General features: G+C 40.3%; 1 protein-coding gene across 1 annotated transcript in view; it reads left to right on the forward strand.

Moving 5' to 3' along the window:
• Window positions 1–19,727, forward strand: part of SEMA3A (semaphorin 3A) — a 220,649-nt gene that overhangs the window by 72,046 nt on the left and 128,876 nt on the right. Inside the window, exons 2-3 of the mRNA XM_044423275.1 lie at window positions 10,619–10,776; window positions 15,731–15,793. Coding sequence (XP_044279210.1) covers window positions 10,619–10,776; window positions 15,731–15,793 — 221 coding nt within the window. The remainder of the gene's footprint in view (window positions 1–10,618; window positions 10,777–15,730; window positions 15,794–19,727) is intronic.

Consider the following 19,727-nt stretch of genomic DNA (forward strand, 5'->3'; position numbering starts at 1 on the left):
CTTATGGGCCAGGCAAGTGTATATGGAGGAAGATGATACTTCAAGAAATCTGGCTCAAGCCCTTTAGGGCTCCAAATTTTAACATCAGCACTTTGACTTAGCTGCCCATGTGGGCAATATCACAGGGAAGGTCTTCACCTTTCCCTTGATGAAGGGCCTGGCCCAGACTGCCTACTATAGAGTAAAAATGAGAAAAGCATGGCTGCAGAAAGGTCTTGCTTTGCCCTAAGCAACTAAATAATGGACATACTGTATAAGCAATAGCTTAAACAGGAAACCTACTGGCTGCCACACATATGTAGATGCTTCCAGCTTATACCCAAAGTGCACCATAAGATCCAGTGTCTTCAGTTTTGTTGGACAGAGACTTATAACACAAGGGTTTGAATCAGGCTTCCTCGGACTCAGAGTACAGTACCCACCCAACAAAACAAAGTGAAATATGAGATAAGCAAGGCCAGCCTGGCACCCAGGAATAATCTATGACAGGATAGACACAAAACAAAAGCAGCAAATTGCTACTTGTTGCTTCCTACAATTTCCAAGTAATATACAGCCCTGCCTAGACAATGACACTTCCCTCTCAAGGCCCTGGGTGTATGCCTATACCAACCTATGGACTTGAAAAAGCTACTCATCAGCAAGAACTAATTACATAATGGATGACTATGTGGCACAGGAACCAAATGCCATGGCAGACTCAGTTGCTGACTGTGTTTCCGTATTTAGCCTGGCAACACTGCTACTGGACATGGGTTCATTTCCCAGTTCATCTTGCAATGGGACATACACCATTTTCATCAGCAATGTCCTATGCCAGGGGTGGGAAACACATGAAGACCAGTAGGTTACATATAGTCTGCACAGCCCTCCAGTTCATCCTTTAAAAAAATTTGCAAGCTCATTTTGATCCCTTTGGAGTTCCATAACTACTACTGACACCTTTTCATTATTTTCCTTCCTTTCATAATTGGTTTTGGCATTTGTGTGTAGGACTTTGGGGTGAGGAGCCTGGTGAGTGGAAAGAGACTCCAGACCTCCTGAAGTTGCCTACCCCATCCTACTTCATTCTACACTGGACAAAGCAGTCTTTATGCAAAGGAAAAAGTGGACACAGATTTAATAACAGAAATGGTGATATTCAAGTCCAAGGTAGTGGTGAAGAAACAATTCAGCATCCCAGGCACTTGTCAGAGGAGGGCAATGAAGATGATAAGCCTTAAGAGGAGAGGCTGAAAGAACTGGGTGGGTACAGCCATGGGAAAAGAAGACTGCAAGGTGATATGATATCACTCTACAGGTACCTCAAAGGCTGTCACAAAGAAGGGAAATACCTCCTCTTACTCATCTCATATTGTAGGACATGGAACAACAAACTTAAACTACAGTACTCCAGGTGCTAGCTAGACACAAGGAAGAATTTCCTTACTGTAAGAGCAAAATGCAACAGTGGAATCAGCTGCCAAGAGAGGTCATGGGATCTTCCACACTAGAGACATTCAAGAAAAAGCTGGACAATTATCTGAGTGGAATTGTAAACTGATGCCCTGCGAAAGGAGGGGGTTGGACCCAATGGCCTTCTTGGCCCCTTCTGACCCAATTATTTTATGATGGTGGCCATTCTTGAACAACCTATTCTATAGACAGATTTCAATGCAAAAGGCCTTAGCTGCAGCTCATTAAAAGGTTTGCCTCTGTCTTCTGTGGCTTCACTTGGGACAAAGGTAATCCATTCACCAATGCAAGTGTGACTGTGGTAATCACCCAACCATTGTTTTGTGAACTGTCATTGCATAGGAGGGAACTGTCACTCTCTATCCCTTCTGTATCTCAGTTCCTGCTGACTGCATGGGTTACTCTCCTCCCCTCCCATGAATGCGTGCTCATACACTTGCAGCTCAAGACAACCATTCATGCATGTGAGCTTCCTACACAGTGCATTTGCTAGTCTTTAGGGGGTCACAAAGTGAGTTGTTTCTGGGGAGCTGTCAAGACTTTCAGCTAGGTTAAAAAACAAGTAGTCACTGATTTGGATTAAGTTGGTTTGTTAGCTCATTGTGGATATCTTTGTGGTCTTTGTTTCTCAAAAAGTTTCCAAATATTTTGGGACATTTTGATTGCAGTCTGTTTGCTTGCTTGCTAATGTGGATGCAACATGGGATATGACTATATTTATAGATATGTGTATGTGTATACTTATATAATTATTTGTTTACTTTTCTTGTGAACCTCTTTGAGAATAATTTGGGAGAACGGCATGCAATTAAATATGATGATGAACTCAGTAAGTGACAGCAATTAGTGATTTCTTAGTCCTGGTAGTATTCAGCTTATCTGGTGACCTCCCACAGTGCCAGGTTAAAGACAGGGATAAGGCTTTTCTGATGAATCCCATGGCTGTCGCAGTCTGATTTTGCAGGGCACTGAGACCATTGCAAATACACATTATGAAGCTGACTGTATATTAAAAAATACTAAGGAATGATTCAGCATACCAATATAAAAATTAGAATTGCTCCAGGGTCAGGGCCAGCCTTTTGCACGGGTGGCAGAACTGAGACTGAGGTGTCCATTTTCTCCATCACTTGTCAGTCCAAAGTCAGTCATGCTCCTTTGTGTACCTTTTCTCATTGTGCTAACAGTTGTGCTGGTCTAACTTTAACGTCCAATGAGAGGAATAGATGAGGGGAGCAAACCCTAATTTGGCATTGCTGCCCACAGTGTCTAGGCCAGGGATGTGCAGCATTTTTACCCCCCAGAAGCTTCATTTTGAGAATGCTCCATTCACATAGTAACTGTCAAGGCCTTTTACTCTGGCAGAATCATAGTTAAGAGGATTGAATAGCAAAAACCAGAATATGCTGTTCTCTTATATAAGGGACCCTCCATTTGAAAGAATATCCAATCCAATTCTAGATAAAAAACCATAAAAGTGGAGAGCAAAAGCCTTGACATTGCCCATAAACAACAGGATGAACAGATTTGGTATCTGGTCACAGTCCTCCAGCAATCTTTACATTAAATACTTGACATGCAAACTTTATATATGCACATTTCTTATGAATTGCTATTGTCTTGCCTGGTTTGTGATTCTCCTTCTCCTTCTCTTTTGGTGATCCATAAGTGGCCACCCTACCCATAGGCCATCCTTCAAGACCTCTTCAACCTAGTTCAAATGGCCCTGGAACATCAGGTTTGTCTTTGACAGAATTTATCTGTATCTAACCAGTTGGTATCTCACTGTTGATGTCAGGATAAAATAGGGCAGTGGGGAAGGGCGTGTACATCACCTTGAGCTCCCTGGTGGAAATATGGGATATAAATATATTAAATAAGTTTAACCAAGTTTTGGCAAAAAATCTTTCTGACACTGAATAGATCACTTCTACCAATTATCCAAATTTAATATTGTGTAGAAATTCTGCTCAGGTTTTTTCTATTGGTTACTCTGTCTCAACAGACTGGATTTGGCTAAGCAAAAAAAGATTCTGGTTGATTTAATATTTAAATTTTACTTTATACTCTATCTGTTTCAATCCAACTAATCTGTATACCGGTTTGCACTATTTCCCTGATGTCCTTTACGTATACAACATCATACTGCCCCTGTTTCCTTTATCCTCATGAATCTAAACATGTCAATATTAGGCAGACATACTTATTCCATGTGGCTTTGGTTTCAAAAGTGAAAGGTTGAGCTATCAGTGTGTCAGCTGATGCAGATGTTTGGCTTTTTCTTTTCTTATTCTCTTCTTTTCAGTAATTGCCTGATTGGCAGCTGTGATGATAAAGTAGGATGAAAGCAAGGATTGCTTGAACAGCTGCAAGAGGTCTGTTCCCTTTGTATTCATTAGATGACTGATGAGATGATTATCCCAAATGAATTATACATCTTCTGAGTACTCTACATAAACTCCAAGCAGGCCATCAGCTCTGATTCCCTGACTTACATAGTGTTAGGCTTCTTAGGACCTCTAGGGAGGTCTAATATCTTAGGACGAATGCCTAAAATCAGTAGGACAGGCTTAGCTTCTGCAGTTCCATCAGCATGTGTATATCACATTCCAGTAAGAGGCACTAGCCACAACAGGGTTCATCTGCTGACTACCCAGGGATGTCTTCTGTGCCCATCAGGCTCTGACTCTATCTCAGCAAGCTCTTTCCCAAAAATTTCCCCTCAATTCCCATGCTCGGTTCCCAGCATCTTTCAATCTGATGTGGCCATGTGTATCACTTTATGCAAGACAGTCATCCATTTGAAGGACTGTCCAAGCCATGTCCTATTTAAACATTAACAAAAGATAAAGTGAGAGCTCTTGAGGTTGCCTCAGGAAATCTAGGATCCGTCATCCAAATTATATGGAGGGATCCAGGCTAAGAAGACAGATCTAGTAGGTAAAGGAGGTGTAGCCTCAAAGAGTAAAATAATTGTTGTGGTCAGCTTTCTAACTTACTTAAAGCTTCAGTGAGCAATACAACCACATATCAGTAAGTGACCACTGTGAACAGTAGCTGAAACTCTTTGGCAGTTTGTGACATTCAGAGACAGGAGTAGGCAGTGAACCTCAGTGTGAGGACAGAGGTGTTACAAGTGTACAAATATGTTTTCATCTGTGACATGTCAGTGTGTATGAAACAGAACATCTTTTACAACCCTTGGTTGCCCATAGAGTCTCCCTTTTTCAGGTTAAGCAAATGGTCAGGGAATGTAGTCTAATTTCTGCCAACAGAAACAAGATCTAATCTTCAGGCAACATAACAAAGTGTTAATCCAGTTAAGTATCTGCAGCCAGTAAGGGACACCCACCAAGTCTACTGTTAGCAAAACAAAAGCCTGGTAATGAAGAAGGGAATATTTGAATGCAGAAGTATCAAAAGTAATTTGGGAACAGTCAATTATGATTGCATAATTATGTTTCTTGAGCAATCCATTATCTGATGTTAGGAGACAAAGAACCATAAGAGGCTAGTACCAGAGGCACAGCAATGAAGATGGGGAAATTACGAAAACCAGCAGTCAGCAGCCCCCTCAGTTGTATGCTAAGCAAGTTCTAGCATACAGGCCTATTACATACTGCAGCTATTTCTGGATGAGCAACAGTAATATGTTTGGACAAAATCCAACTCTTGTTTAAGACAAGTAAGAAACATTTTAATTGTGTGGGTAAGTAGTGAGAGATTTGCGTACACCTTGCAAATATATTCAAAGCAGACAAACTGTGAAACTCTTGGATTCATTGGATATTGTGAAAAAAACAAGCTCACCATGTGGTTAATGAGGAAAAATCCTTACTTGATGTTGATGTTTACATAATCAGTTTGAAAATGATATGGTAGAGAAGGGTTTGTAGATATTTGGATTGGACTCTGTCAGATGATGCAATGGTTTTAGTGTCCCTGAGCTACTGGGAACAAAAGGCTAATAGACAGTTGCTGATCCTCCATTTTCAAAAATATAAATCCATCTGTTAAGTCCAAACTGTCTCTATGTTGGATGAACCAGACAGGTTTTTTGACCAGTGGAAAACAGAAGTCAAGATCAACTAGGTAGTCTTTCTATTAACAAAGCTGAAGAAGATAATACTAAATGAAAGAAAGTCAGTTGAAGCTGGCCTAGGTAACCCTACCTATTGAAAGGGATGCACTCACACAGAATGAAGTTCAAGCTTCAGTTGGTATAAATTCTCCTTGCTTCTATCTAGGATGCTGCTGTAGAATGATTAGATTTTGTGTTCTCCAAGCTGCACAAGAAGCAGAAGTACATGGGTAAGCTGTACAAAAACAAATTCCAAATTAGTGTAATATCTTCATCAGAACATGCCTTCATAAAAACATGCAGATCTATCAATCCCAGCATCAAAGAGTTGCATCAATCCTTCTTTCAGAAACTTTTGTTCCTGTTCCAAACTAGATGTGTTAACAGAGATGTGTGACTACATGTCAATCTCTTTGCAGATATAAGCAGTGGTAGGAGGAAGCCAATTCTGAGAAGTTTAATTTCTGCATTTTCTTGTAGAGAATTATCCCAACCTCTTGGAAGCTGGTGCCACTGATGTTGTCCTGGTACTACTAGTACCTCAGGAAGCATAAGGCACAGGGTGGGAAGGCAGTTACTCTGAAGAGCCAATTCTATATCATCAGCCTACCAAAGCACCTGGCAGTCTGGCACAGCCTTCAAGGTAACCTCCCAGGTTCAACTGCCTTGCTCTGAGGGGGGCTTCTGGGTGAGATGGCCTTGGACATTCCCTGTGTTGCTGCAGCACAGGTGGTCTCCAAAACCACTTCCCAGCCAACAACTGGCTCTGAGCAAGAACTCCTCAGAGCAAAGTCTTGATGTGGAGGCAGGCAGCAACAGCTGCCACCCAGAAGGGAGAAACAGAGGATAAAGAGGAGGGTGATGGTGGCAGAGGACTAGGGATGTACAAGAATTCCGTTTCTGTTTGCAAATTGTAAGAACGTGCCTCATGCACGGTTTTGAATCAGCAGCATTACTTCTTTGTTTTAGAAAGGTTTCTACTTTCCAAATCTATTAGCAAAAATGTTCATTCTTCCAAAACAAAATATGCATTTTGAAATTCACAGAAAATGCATTTTCATATTTTAGTCAATGGAGGGGGAGTGTGCACTTTTGAAAAATATACACAGAAATATGCATAACTGGGAGTGTGCATTTCCCAGTTGAAATGCAAGCTTTCTCCATTTGAATGAGCCAAAAAGAAAAAGGAGAAACTGGAACTGAGCTGATAGAAAGTGATTTTCAGAGGTATTAGGCAAGCTCAGAATTCATGGGTTTCAGAATGCACCAGGACAATGCCATTAGCACTAGTGAAATGCCAGCACTGAATACTACTGCAGGTTGGAAAAGACTAAATGCCCACTGCAAAATTTCAGAACTGCTCAGGTTATACTCTAGAATGATACCAAGAAATAGACAATGTGTTTTGTTTCATCTTTTTTCGTCTCATCTCGTCCCGGTTCATTTCGTTTTGTTTGGGTCTGTTCTTGACACTTACATGCAGTGTAAAGTGGCAGCTTAACAACACAATCCAGAATTTAGTCCTGCTGTATTCAAAGAGAGGTTACCCCCTAGTACATCTAAATAGCATTGCATGAGTGAGCCAGTAAAAACTCATACCTGTCTACTCAAAAGTAAGCCTTATTAATTTCATTGGGACTTATTCCCAGGTAAGTGCATAGGGAATTGTAGCCATTAAGAGTCAGAATAATTTTTAAATTATGGGCTCTAAGATTTTAGAACACACTTGTTTACACTGGAGAATATTTTAACTCTTTGCATTACCATAACAAGAAAAAGAAAAGGACTTTCTTTATTTCTAACAATGAATAGCATTATTTGTTAGTTATAGGAAGGGGAGGAGTTGAAGAAAGGGGTAAAGGGCTGTCAATACTGAGTAATATGTCCATTTGTTTAAGTTTGCAAACTTATGTTTGCAAACTTACATTTTCAAACAAGGTAGTTGCCTAAAATGTGGTTTATCAACTAACAACTCTTTGATTAATAGACTTTTCTCTTGTGCTACATTTTGAAGGCTATGTCGGTTACTGTGTAGAAGAAGCAGGGCATGCGGAGAGTATGTAGCAGAGAGGGAAGTGGTCTTCAAACCACTATTGAAGAAACAACCTTTGTCTGATTGCAGCAAGTGCTGGAGTACAGTTACGGTCACTGTAAGAAAAATAATTGGGAAAAGCATGGAGAGGGCAAGTGAATGATGATGCAAACAGGTGGCTATTGTTTGTACAAGTTGTGTTCACAGCATGTCTCCATCCTTAAAATGAGTTCCTTGCATTTAATAGATCAGTATTCATTCCACTGACTGGTTGAAGGCATTCATCATTTTGGGCCTTTTCCCAGTTTGTTTCTTTTCTAAATCATGTGGCTTTAAAAGCCATCTTTGTCCAAAAATATACCATTTCCTTAGGAGTGGAGCTGCCTTTTGGTGTTGCCTGTGGCCTTTCAGGACTAAGAAAAATAGGCTTATCTAATAAACATGCTGAAACTAATTAGACGAGGCAGAAGATTGAATTTGTGTGGGTTAAATCAACGCCACTGCTATGTTCTTCAGTTGCCCTTCATGGATGCTATAGCAGCCATTGACTGAACAGTGATATTTTTTAAAAAGTGAAATCTGAAAGATTATTAACATACTACTGTGCTGTGGTGCATAGAGTGGTGGACTCAGGCCTGGTGTCAGAGCTTGTTGCCAACTGCCTGAATACTCAGGAGTGCCTCCTATCCACCCTGCCATGACCAAAAATGCTGGCAAGCACTGGCCAGGATTTTTGCTGCTGTGGCACTGCAACCCAGTGGGCTTCTGCCATTTTAATAGCTCTGTAATGCTTGATACATCGTGGATGCCAGGCAATTTAAAATAGTGGATGCCATGTCTGTAAGGGTGCCTCAACTGAGGTGGTCACATGAGGGAAAGTTCCCTCTGCTGGGGGCCCTGCCTGTCATGTGCTGGGATACCTGACCTTTTGCCTTGCAAAGCATTCTTTATCGACCAAACGGCACAAAACCCCCAAAATGAATCTCTGAGCATGCACAGCGTGGTTTGTTGAACCCAATCTAGTAATCACCTCCAGGAACCCTCCTTAAGAGCATGTCCAGGTTCCATCCCTTCAGAACGGGCCTTCTGAAAATGAGCACACCTCCTCTCCACATGCCAATCCTCCAAGTGGGCCATCCTCCTCTGCTGATAGCATGTCATGGCATCAATCTCTGGGGCAGTCTCATCTGTGTCTAAGAAATTTCCCTGCTCAGGGTTCCATCCCACCAACTGTACATCTTGGTTATTCCCAGATACAGTCTGCCTATCTGGAGAGTCTGGCCTTGACAGAAGTGTCCCACCTGCTCTCATCTCAGTGTCTTGGGATAGTCCACATTCCCAGCACCCCTGCTCCTCTCCCCTTCCCCTTCTCCTTTTCCTTCTGATTCAGCAGCCCTTGAGAATGTGTATCCAGAGCAGCCATCTTTCTCACTCCCAATCCTGCCAAACCCAGCACTTGCCCTGGAGTGGAGGCACCCAAACTGAAATGCTTCATCTCACAGTGTCGCTATAATCAGATTACATTTCTGCTTTTCCATAAAGAACTCTTATGCACAGGCCAATTATTTTATATGCTTAGTTGTTTTTGTACACTACAAGTGGCTTTTTCTCACCAGAAATACGTTCTTACTAGGAAATGCCAAGATTGTTTAACATTTCTTTCTGAGGCTGATCCATATGATAAAATGGATACCACTCAAATGATTGGATCTTGTAATTCTATAATCCCGGGCAGGTCTTTTATTCCTACACTTCATTGCTTTCTGTGTTTGCTGCTTAAAACTTTGATAGAATAAGCCCAAAACACTAAGTCTAATTCTTGTTTTCTTTTGGGTTCCCATGGTGAACATCTACATGCATGGAGTGTTGATGGTCTGTTGGACCCACAGATACAATGAGCAGAATTTTACTTCCCCCTTGCCTCCCTCAGTGTCAAGTTTGGGAGAGATGTATCATAAATTCACTGAACCAGGCTGGCAAATGCTACACACAACCATCTATGGAGCTCTTTCTGCTTGCGCTCAATATTTTCTTCCTTGGCAAAAAAGTGGCAAAATGGCCCACTGAAGCTATTAAGAGAGTAATCCTAGTTCCATAGACATTATCTCAGAGGATATTTCAGATTCCAAATCAGAGACAATACATTGACCTCAAAGCTGGGAATTTCTCCATCTTCCACCCAGCTGCAGCTCTCTAAGGGAGAGAAAGCAACCACCGAGAGGTGGTAAAGAGGATGTGGGTTCGTCAGAGAGGAGGGGAGACAAACTTTTCAGCAGTGACCCTTCTCTAGCAGAAATGCAGGATCAGGTTGACAAGGGAGCAACAATCACCTCCATTGCCCCTCCTGCTTTGGATAGAGTCTGGAAGACAAAGAAGAGAGCTGAAATATTGAAGAAAGCAGACTATTCTTGACTATGTCTCTTACTGATGGAAATGAGCTTTTTTTCAACCTTGTAGAATAAGAGAAAAACTGTGCAAACACCAAGAAACCACCAAAGCACCGATGATGTTCAGGAGAAGAGGTCAGAACAGAGAATATGTCTTCTAGGGAACCCCAGTTTGGAATGTGAGGCAGACTGGATTTGTTTTGTTAGCCTGGGTTCAACACCCTTTCCCAAAAGGTTCACAAACATTGTTCAGATCCACCCTATTATTATTGGTACTACTAGCAGTCATAGCAATTTAATTATTCAGTTTTATATGCTGCTTTCCAGAAGGTATCAAAGCAGTGCACTTCAATATGAAGACATAGGAGTAATAATTGTTTTTCCCCAGTTTTCTACTAAAGTGCATAAGGTGGGAGGCAATGCAAGAATTATAGAAAATATAAAGTATAAAATATGACCTAAACTCAAAACAAAAATCAAACCACCAAACTAAACCCAGGTTTTAATATTGCAGTAAGAGTGCATTTCATGGTAATTCTAGCATTCTGCAAAGCAAATAATAAAAGGTTCCATGTGGTTGGTATAATTTTATATTCATTTTTGTTAGGAACCAGGTCTTTGTCCATCAAATTAACCTGAAGTTTCTTGTCTTTCACCCTGCAGAAATGTACGAATCCAACAATATTGTTACTTTCCATGGACTGGCCAATAGTTCCAGTTACCATACATTCCTTTTGGATGAGGAGCGGAGTAAACTTTATGTTGGAGCAAAGGATCATATATTTTCTTTCAACCTAGTCAACATCAAGGAATATCAAAAGGTACTTTAACCAATTTTCAAATTACTTTTAACCCAGGTATGAGGTCAATGCCCAAATGTTTAGGATATTTGACTGTAATGATGGCCTGGTTCAGATTGCAGGTCTGCTCATATAATGTCAATGTGTTATGGGCTTGTTAGAAAGAAATCTAAGTTAGAATACAGTTATTTCTTCTACCTAGTTTTCCATATGGAATTATTTTCATTTCTATGACTCCAAATAGAAAATTAAATGGAAGAGAAAACTGTATGCCAGTTTAGCACATTTTCCTACCCCAGTGTTCAATCTGATGACCCCTGACCTTCAGTCGGAAATGGTACTGCTCAGACACAGTTTTACCATTGCAGTTAAAACTAGGCCTACATTATACCAGGGCTTAATTTGTGCTAAGACTTAGTCCCTGCATCTGCATTCCATGTCAAGGTTTAACTCGCAACTATACGGGATTGTAACACAACCCATTGAAACTCACTCAGCCATTGATTTCAACTGTAATAAACCTTCATCTTTGATTATATCCTCTGGATACAACTAATAAAGTACCCATAAGCAGATTCATAATATAGTTCCTTCAACAGAAATATATTATTATTATATTTATATAATAAATTCATCTTTAATCTTGTAATTAGTGCAAAAGCAACTGTAGTCTATTTCATTAGACTTGAAACAGTGATTTTTTGGACATCCTCTTTCAAATAGTCATTGTTAAACAAAACATGGATGATTGGAACAGCAGGTTACATAAAGAGACCATTATCCATGTTTTTATACTCCAGTCCTTGACATCAGGTACTTTCATGTAATACTTTACTGCTATTAATAAAATATAATAGATGGGACACTAATAGGGAGCTGCCAGAATAGTAAAAAACTCTTTTCTTAAGATAGAAGACAGAACTTTCACTCAAATTTGCAAACTTAAATTGGAAGCTAATGCACATTTTAGGAATGCACCTTGGCACATACTTAAATGTATTCATCATTTAATGTATTCTGCTGAGTGTTTGGCCTGCAATGAAAACGCAGTTTAAAGTTTACATGTTTTGTGTCAAAAACAGAAGTGTATGAGAGAGTGAATGAGTGAGGGAATGTGCTATAGAATCTGTAAATGAACCTTATTACAAAAACATTGCTTTGGTACTGCTGAGGTTATTTCTAAGTTGCTATTGACCTCTGGCCCATTTGCTTCTTTGAATGATAGCAATAAATACTTTGGTATTTTACTCAGAATGAAGACAGAGTATTCATTTGTATTCTCCAAGGATCATGATCAAAACAAAGTTAGGTATTTTCTATTCTCTTTAGAACAACCATAGAGGAAACTGGTTATTTATTTGAATGCTCTGTGGGTTCAAAGTGTAATGCAGAAAACATCTGGAATAATTAAAAGAGTAGTGCTATTGTAAGGTATGTGGGGAGGGGCTGTTCTTCTAAGTCATGAGAATTTAGGGCTGGTTCACACAGAGTCCTTTTATTCACTCATAAGCAGTGGTCCTGCATGGTGATTAGACAAATTCGTGGAGCAAAGGCCTATGAATAAATCTAAAAAGAATATCAAATGTTGGGGATAAAGCAGAGAATGGTTTCAGCCCTGATATAGCCTTCCTGGCCACATCTATCTTACAATGGTTCAAAAGAGGATAGTGAACTACTTGGGTATTCAATATGATTCAGCAAGAATCAGTCTCTGTCTAAATCAGGTATGGAAAAGCTTGGGCTAACAAGCCAAACATAACTTATGGGCGTTCCCCATCTGGTTCACCAGCATCTTCTCCAGGCTCATCTAATACATAGTTCCATCTAATTTCCAGTAGTTGCCAACTATCAGAAAATATAAAAGCAGGGACTATCTGACATCTTGTATTCAAGGGTACACTACTGGAGTTCTCTTGAGCAACCATAATTCATAGTTACTGATATATATGATTCAGCATTTTCCTAATTTCTTTAAAATATCTAAACCAGTGACCATCACCAATATGTTTAAAGATGCAACCAGCCAGTTCAACAGGAGTGATTATGGTGCAGCTTTTCTTGCCATTATGAGGGATTTTGTCTCCAATAGTGCCATCATTTGTAGAGAAACTGTTCCTTCATTGGACAAATCCACCGATGAGGTTTTTAATTTATGAAATGCTTATATTTCAGGGCCCAAGAAACTTTCCACCGCCATATCTCAGAGTTCTACAAAATGACCTTTTTCTGTTGCTACCAAGTTCCTTAGACTATTTATACTATCCTAGTAGATAGTATAAGAATTTTGGGCATGAGAAAGACATCTATAATACACATAAGATGAAATATTAAAGAAGTTAATTTATTATAGTGGCATTTTGTACATAGTATCTACATCATCATCATTATTCTAATTATACTAATATTTATTTGGGGATTTTCCAAAGTATACTTGCTGACATTTCTTAAAAATTCAAGAGGCACTGTTGCTAATACAAGCCTCTTAATGACTTCTTTTATCTTAGGCCATATCCCTTAAATCTCCACTGCAGGGAAATACTCCCACAACCAAGGTCAGATCTTGAGTGCAGTCTTTCTCCAACTCCCAAAATGCATTTTGTTGTATTTCTGGCTGCTTGGACCATTTATCTGGGGTTGTACTGTTCGAATAACCTTCTTCTGGCAAGATCCCAGGGCATCCTCTTGCTATAATACAACAACTAGCTTCCTATTCTCTGCACAAGCATGATCACAATCGCGGCCATCTCCCCGCCCCACCAAGCATGGTCACTATTGCATGATTATCGTTTGGACTCTCCCTCCAAATAATAACCTCTCCTCCAACTAGGTTAGTGTTCTCTACTGTACTGCACAGTACTTTGTTACTTTGTTGTTCTTTGTCACTTTGTTTCAATTTTTTGTGATTAAAAATGGTTACAGAACAGATTAATCTTATTTACATTGAACCTTATGAGGAAATTTGACTTGGGTCACGACCAATTTGGGTCACGACTAGCATCCTGGAATGGATTAAGTTTGTGAGCCAAGGTACCACTGTACTACTAAGACCTTTACTACAACTGCAGTACAGTAACAATCTGTTACTGCCTCAGGCCTACTCAGATACATTTCAGTCTTGGCTACACAGAGTATTTATAGAAAATCAGCAGTGACCATCAGCACAATCTTCACAGTGCATCAGCCAGTTCAACAAGGCTGGGTTAACATAATGGGGTAGATCTGCATCCATATTGGTTGCATGTACATTAGCCTATGTACTGTGGATGTCGTGCTGGCTCAGGGCAATTATATTTTCCAGTCCAAGGTCTATTAATTGTCTGTCTCTCAACCACCTTTATATTCCCCTGTCACAGTGCTTCTTCAGCCAGGAATAAAAGCATAAACCTTTCCAGATAGCTTGTTCATGAAATTTTTAACTTAGTTTTATAAGCTTACAAAGGCCTATTGCTTGCATTCTCATATTTTTTATCTGAGATATTCAAACTTGAGAGCTTTTTTAAAATCCAAAGTGAAACACCAGACTTTACTATAATTATCTCCATTTTAATTCACTTTACAATGAGTTTTATATTTATATATATTTTTTCCCCTAAAGAAACCTCCCTCTGCTTTACTAGTAAACTGTTTTGAAACAAAGGTTACAATAGAGTCATGTTGCCATTCATATTGCATTATTGCAGCTCCCAACTGAATCTTAACCTGGCATTATTTGAAGATCATGTTTTATTCTATATGCAATTCCTAAAAGCTTTTTGAAAGACATGAATAATTCACTATGAGGGTCTTGGGGCTTTTGCTGTAGAAAATGAAATGGATTTTCCAGAACTAATAATGAACACAATCTGAGTTGAGATTGTGAAACTCTCTTGAATTATTGTCAGTGAAGTCACTGGTCACTGGAATGTCAGGACTGACTTAGTACAAGGGTGGGGGACTTATAGCCCTCCTGTTTTTCTTAGGCTGTAACTCTCAGCATGCCTTATCACTGGCTATGTTGGCTGGGGCTGATGGGGGTTTGAGTCAACACTGCCTTTGACTCAAGGTTTCCCATTCTCCTGCAGTATAATGATACAGCTCTATCTAATCAAACATTGGGACTGCAGGTGGCGCAGTGGTTTAAACTGCTGGGCTGGTTGATCAAAAGGTCGCCAGTTCGAATCTGCACAACGGAGTGAGTTCCCGTTGCTCCCTCCCAGCTCCTGCCAACCTTGCAGTTCGAAAGCATGCAACTGCAAGTCGATAAAAAGGTACCACTTCGGTGGGCAGGTAACAGCATTCCGTGCACCTTGGTGTTAAGTCATGCTGGCCACATGACCGCGGTGACTGTCTGGACAAACGCTGGCTCCCTCAGCTAGGAAACGGTTGAGCACCGCCCCTTAGAGTCAGGCATGACTGGATGTAATGTCAAGGGGAAACCTTTACCTTTAATCAAACATTCTGTTTCAGAAGTGGTCAGCCAGATGCTACTGAAGGTAATAGCCGTTTCCTTTTTGCCCCATTAGCTGGAATTCCCTCTAAACATGGAAAATCCATTAAAAAACAAAGCAAAGCAACATATTAATAAGAGATATGTCTGCTAAAGTATGAGGAAAGTGTTGGAAGCTGCCTTGTGCTCATTTCTTCCTAGCTTTTGGGTCATCCATGAAGTAGTTAGGTGCATACACATTATGACTGATACTAAGCACTGACCTTCTTCCTGCTTTGAAATCCGATTCAGATGTTTCATTTATGTGATTCAAGAACTTTAGCTTCTATGAAGGACAGTACAAAATGGGAGTATGTACAAGAATATTCTCTTCTTACATTATCAATATCAATCCATTGGGCAACTACAGAGAACTGATAATGTATCAGAAAGGTATTTGCATAGGAAAAGGCAATATGAAGGTGGCAAGCATTTTCAGAACTTTGTGTACAAATCCAAATCATCTTAAGCATGAAACAACATAAAGTGGTTTTTATTTTACATCTTTAGATTGTTTGGCCTGTATCTCATACCCGCAGGGATGAATGCAAGTGGGCTGGAAAAGATATTCTGGTAAGTACAAATCTTTATATATTCTTTTCTCCCCTCCTTTGTAAAGCTAGTCAATATTTCATGAAGACTCATCTTTTTAAATTTTAAAGCTTTGGGCTTTTTCTCAACCTTTTTCTTACAAATTACTCTGTTATGATAGATATGAACCTAAGTAGATTTTTCTTTCTCTTCATGTAAACCTGTAAGGTTAGGTTTACATGTAATGGAAGGGTTATATAATTGTCCCTGTACTTGGGGACTCTTAAAAGTTTGACCTCATTTCTATAATGACTGAAGCCCTCAATTTGCAGTGAACACCAAATAGACAGACCATTGTGAATGCAATAAGCCTCATTAATGTCCAGGCCTCAGGGGCCTTCCCTGACAGGAACACATTGATGGTTAAGTGACGTTAATTTCTCCCCTTCTATTGTGGTTTTTCCAGGCGTTGGGGTGGGGAGTGGGGCGGGGGGGGGGGGGGAGAATGAACCAAAGAAAGAAATCAGTTATTTTTTGCCATCACTCCTTCCCTCCTGCAGCTCTTCATCTCTTCCATGTGATATATTGGAAAGAAACCTGACTGAACATAGCAATAGTCTTGAGAGGAAGGAGAGGAAAAAAGATGTGGGATGCTTACTAACCTATATACTCGTAGGCCACTTAAACACATTTCCCATACAGACTGAAGGGAAATTGCTGTGTGTGCAACAGTAAAAGGAGGAATGGAACATACCTCCCAATGTATATATCAGTGGCTCAATATTCAGAGATGGCTCACTGAAATATTCATAATGGCAGTAGCTGGGGGTCTGTATCCTAATACTGTCTTGGGTCATAATTGAAAATGGGCTCACTAACTTAGCTTAGTCCACAGTGAATAGTTGGCTCACCCCAAGTGCGTGTGTGTGCAAGCACTTGTGTGTGAGTGCACACATGCATATGTGCTTGCTTAAAATCAGAAACAAAAACACAAAGAAAGAGATGAAAATATGCCAGAGTGAAGGGAAGAGAACAGAGTTGTCCCATACAAGGCAGCCCTATCACTAGTAATGCATCTGGTCTTTATAATATATGGTCACTGTTTGTGCATATATATGTTAATATATGTTCTGCACATTACAACAGTTGCAATTCCCATAACCACCCAGAACAGCTGAGGTGATGCTTTGTATCATGCCAGCTAATCTTTGAACTCCTCTTCCAACAAAGGGTTTTTTCTCTTCACAGAAAAAGTACAATACAATGTTGCATTTTCAAGATCCTTCAGTAAAGTGTGAGCACTCATCTTGCATTTATTCCTTACTGCTGAAAAGGGATAAAATGTAGATAGATGTTCAAGAATAACTCAGCAGACGTTTATTAAGAAGAGAACAGAGTACACAGAATATGCCATCTAATATTCATACCAGGATATTTTTATCATGGCAGCCTATTTCACATTTGTGATTGCCTAGAACTTCAAGTTCTTGAGGTCTCTTTTTTTTTAAAATAGCAACATTTATTTGATACTACCTGATTCTTAATCACAAGGAACAACCAATGCCATACTGAAACCTCAATTTCCCAGCAATAGGCCAGGTGCAACAGCTGCATTGCTTATATGAAATGTATATTAACTGTATGTAGCTTATATGAACCCCACTGGTAACCTCAAACATGACCTGAGACTAAAGGTTTCTTTTGTAACTCTATTGGATAGTATGCTGTATTTTCACTCTGCTGGAATCCAAATTATTCCTTCTATGTTGATGTCAGTCATATAGTACCATGAAACTGATATAGTCAGGGGTCTTGACGGAGTTGTGCCACAAATTGATAAATAAAGGGAGCCCAACATCTCAGCTTTCATTCTCCATGGAGAGGGAGGAGACAGGAAGAAAGAAAAAGGAAAACCTGAAAATGTGCAGATAATTTTGGATAGAAGTCCAGGAAGCAGAGGTAATTGAAAGAGATGGGTCATAGCTTAGCAGCAGGTCACTTGCTTTTCATGCAGAAGGTACCAGGTCCAAGCCCTTCATTTCCAGGTAGGACAAAGAAATTGTCTTGCACTCCTGCCAATCAGTATGGACAGCACTGGGTTAGGTGGATACCTGGCCTGGTTCAGTATAGATGCCTCAGTCAATATTCCTGTGTTTCTTTGAAATCTATCTGGGGCATCTCATGATTAACAGCTGTGCTTTAACTCTCCCATCTGGAACTTCTTTAGCCCTTGTGTGCACCTCAGGACTTGTACATGTGCATGTGCAACACTCTACAGGCCTAGTCTGCCCATGCAGGAAGTGGTTGAACCCTCTGCCACACCGGTCCCTATCCTTTTATTTTCCAAGTCTTTGCATATATAATTATACTTCCCAAATGAACCTTTTCCAACTAGAATCACTTATATGCATATTTCTCTTGAATGATTTAAGATGCAGAATTTGCCCTGTGTGAATGCATTAGTAGTAAATTGCCAAGTTCCAAATGTCCTCATAGGAATACAGTATGGAAATAGAATTCTGATATGAATTGGAATTCTAACTCCAACTAGAATGCTTCACCATTTCATACTGTATGGATCATGTATTAGTAGCATGTTGTAATGATTGTGTAAATTATACCTGAACATTTTTAGAAAGCTCTTTGTATCAGTGCTTCAAAGTGTTTTGTTCTTTTTTAGAGAATAAAAAGGGCTAGGGCTAGGGCTAGGGGAGATGACAGCCTGGCTCACCAATACATGCACTTCAATGGGTTTTCCTACCCTTGGCAACTGCTTAATGAATAAATGGATTAACTTCACTGAAATGAGGTGAGGTAAAATGCTAAATGTTCTCTCTGCTGTATGAGTTTTGGTTTAGATCTAGTCATACTTTTGATGCCGAACATATGCAGAAGACAGAATGTTCTGAGCAAGCACCAGGACAAGGAAATAAGTCTGCTCCTAATCAAACACCTGAGTAGTGGTGCCCACTGGTTCAATTGCATGCAGAGGGCTTTTTCAGTATTGGGAGGGATGAGGCAAGTCCCCTCAGTCTTCTATGCTCCTTGCTGAGGAGTGCCAGCAAGTTGCTAGCTCCTAACAGGATATCTTATCTTATGCCACCACCTAGGAACTATAGCAAAGGGATGTCTCACATTTACACATGAACCAGTCTGGCTTCACATAGCATGTAGCAGTGCCCTGCAACACAGAAGGTTTTGGAAAGTTTTAAAATCTAAATACACATCAAAAGCAGGACCTTTTTGAATGTTATCTCCCCAAGAAGAGTTGGGGACAGGTCACAGGCCTTTGTGGGATGGAGAAAACTCAGAGACTGGTCTTTTATTTCAATAATGATGGAATTTCTTGGTTCAGTTTTTTGTAGGGGCAAGTGCCTCCCCCCATCTTATCCCAAGAACTCAAGTAGGCTTAGACAGGAGCAGCTTGTTTTTTCCACTATCTTGGCCATAGGCTGCTTCCAGTTTTGTAGGTAAGACCAGCCCCTTGAGCTTCAGAACAAATCTGATACCAGCATGGTGGTTCAAGACTGAGGGCGAACACTCTCTAAAGCTCCTGCTGGAGAATTGTGTACTTTGTGCTCTAGCTGTGTCTGGGAACATGTTTCAAGGGCAGCCCAAACACAACATCTTCTATCAGTCTATGCTACTGTTTATAGTGCTGTTTAAGGGAATTCACTCAAGTCGACCCACTTATAATGAATGAATATGGAGCAGGTGTTGGAGTGCCATCCAGGTCCCCCAGCACCCACCACAGGAACACTTCTCTGTCGTCTCTGAGTTTGGCCAGCACAAGGAAGGACTCGGCATGTCTACATGGGGAGGACCTCCATGTGAGATGTGCCTCTAAGATGGGCCACAGCTCTCCTTGCAAGAGGAAGAATTTAGTAGATGAGGACACACCATGCTCCCAGCATGGAGAGTGTGGAAGGCATCTGACTGTGGCTACCTCCACCACCTCCTGTGTGTGTTGTTTCTG

This window comes from Varanus komodoensis, unplaced genomic scaffold (genome assembly GCF_004798865.1).
Source record: "Varanus komodoensis strain SLA01 unplaced genomic scaffold, ASM479886v1 scaffold13_3, whole genome shotgun sequence".
Classification (NCBI taxonomy): domain Eukaryota; kingdom Metazoa; phylum Chordata; class Lepidosauria; order Squamata; family Varanidae; genus Varanus; species Varanus komodoensis.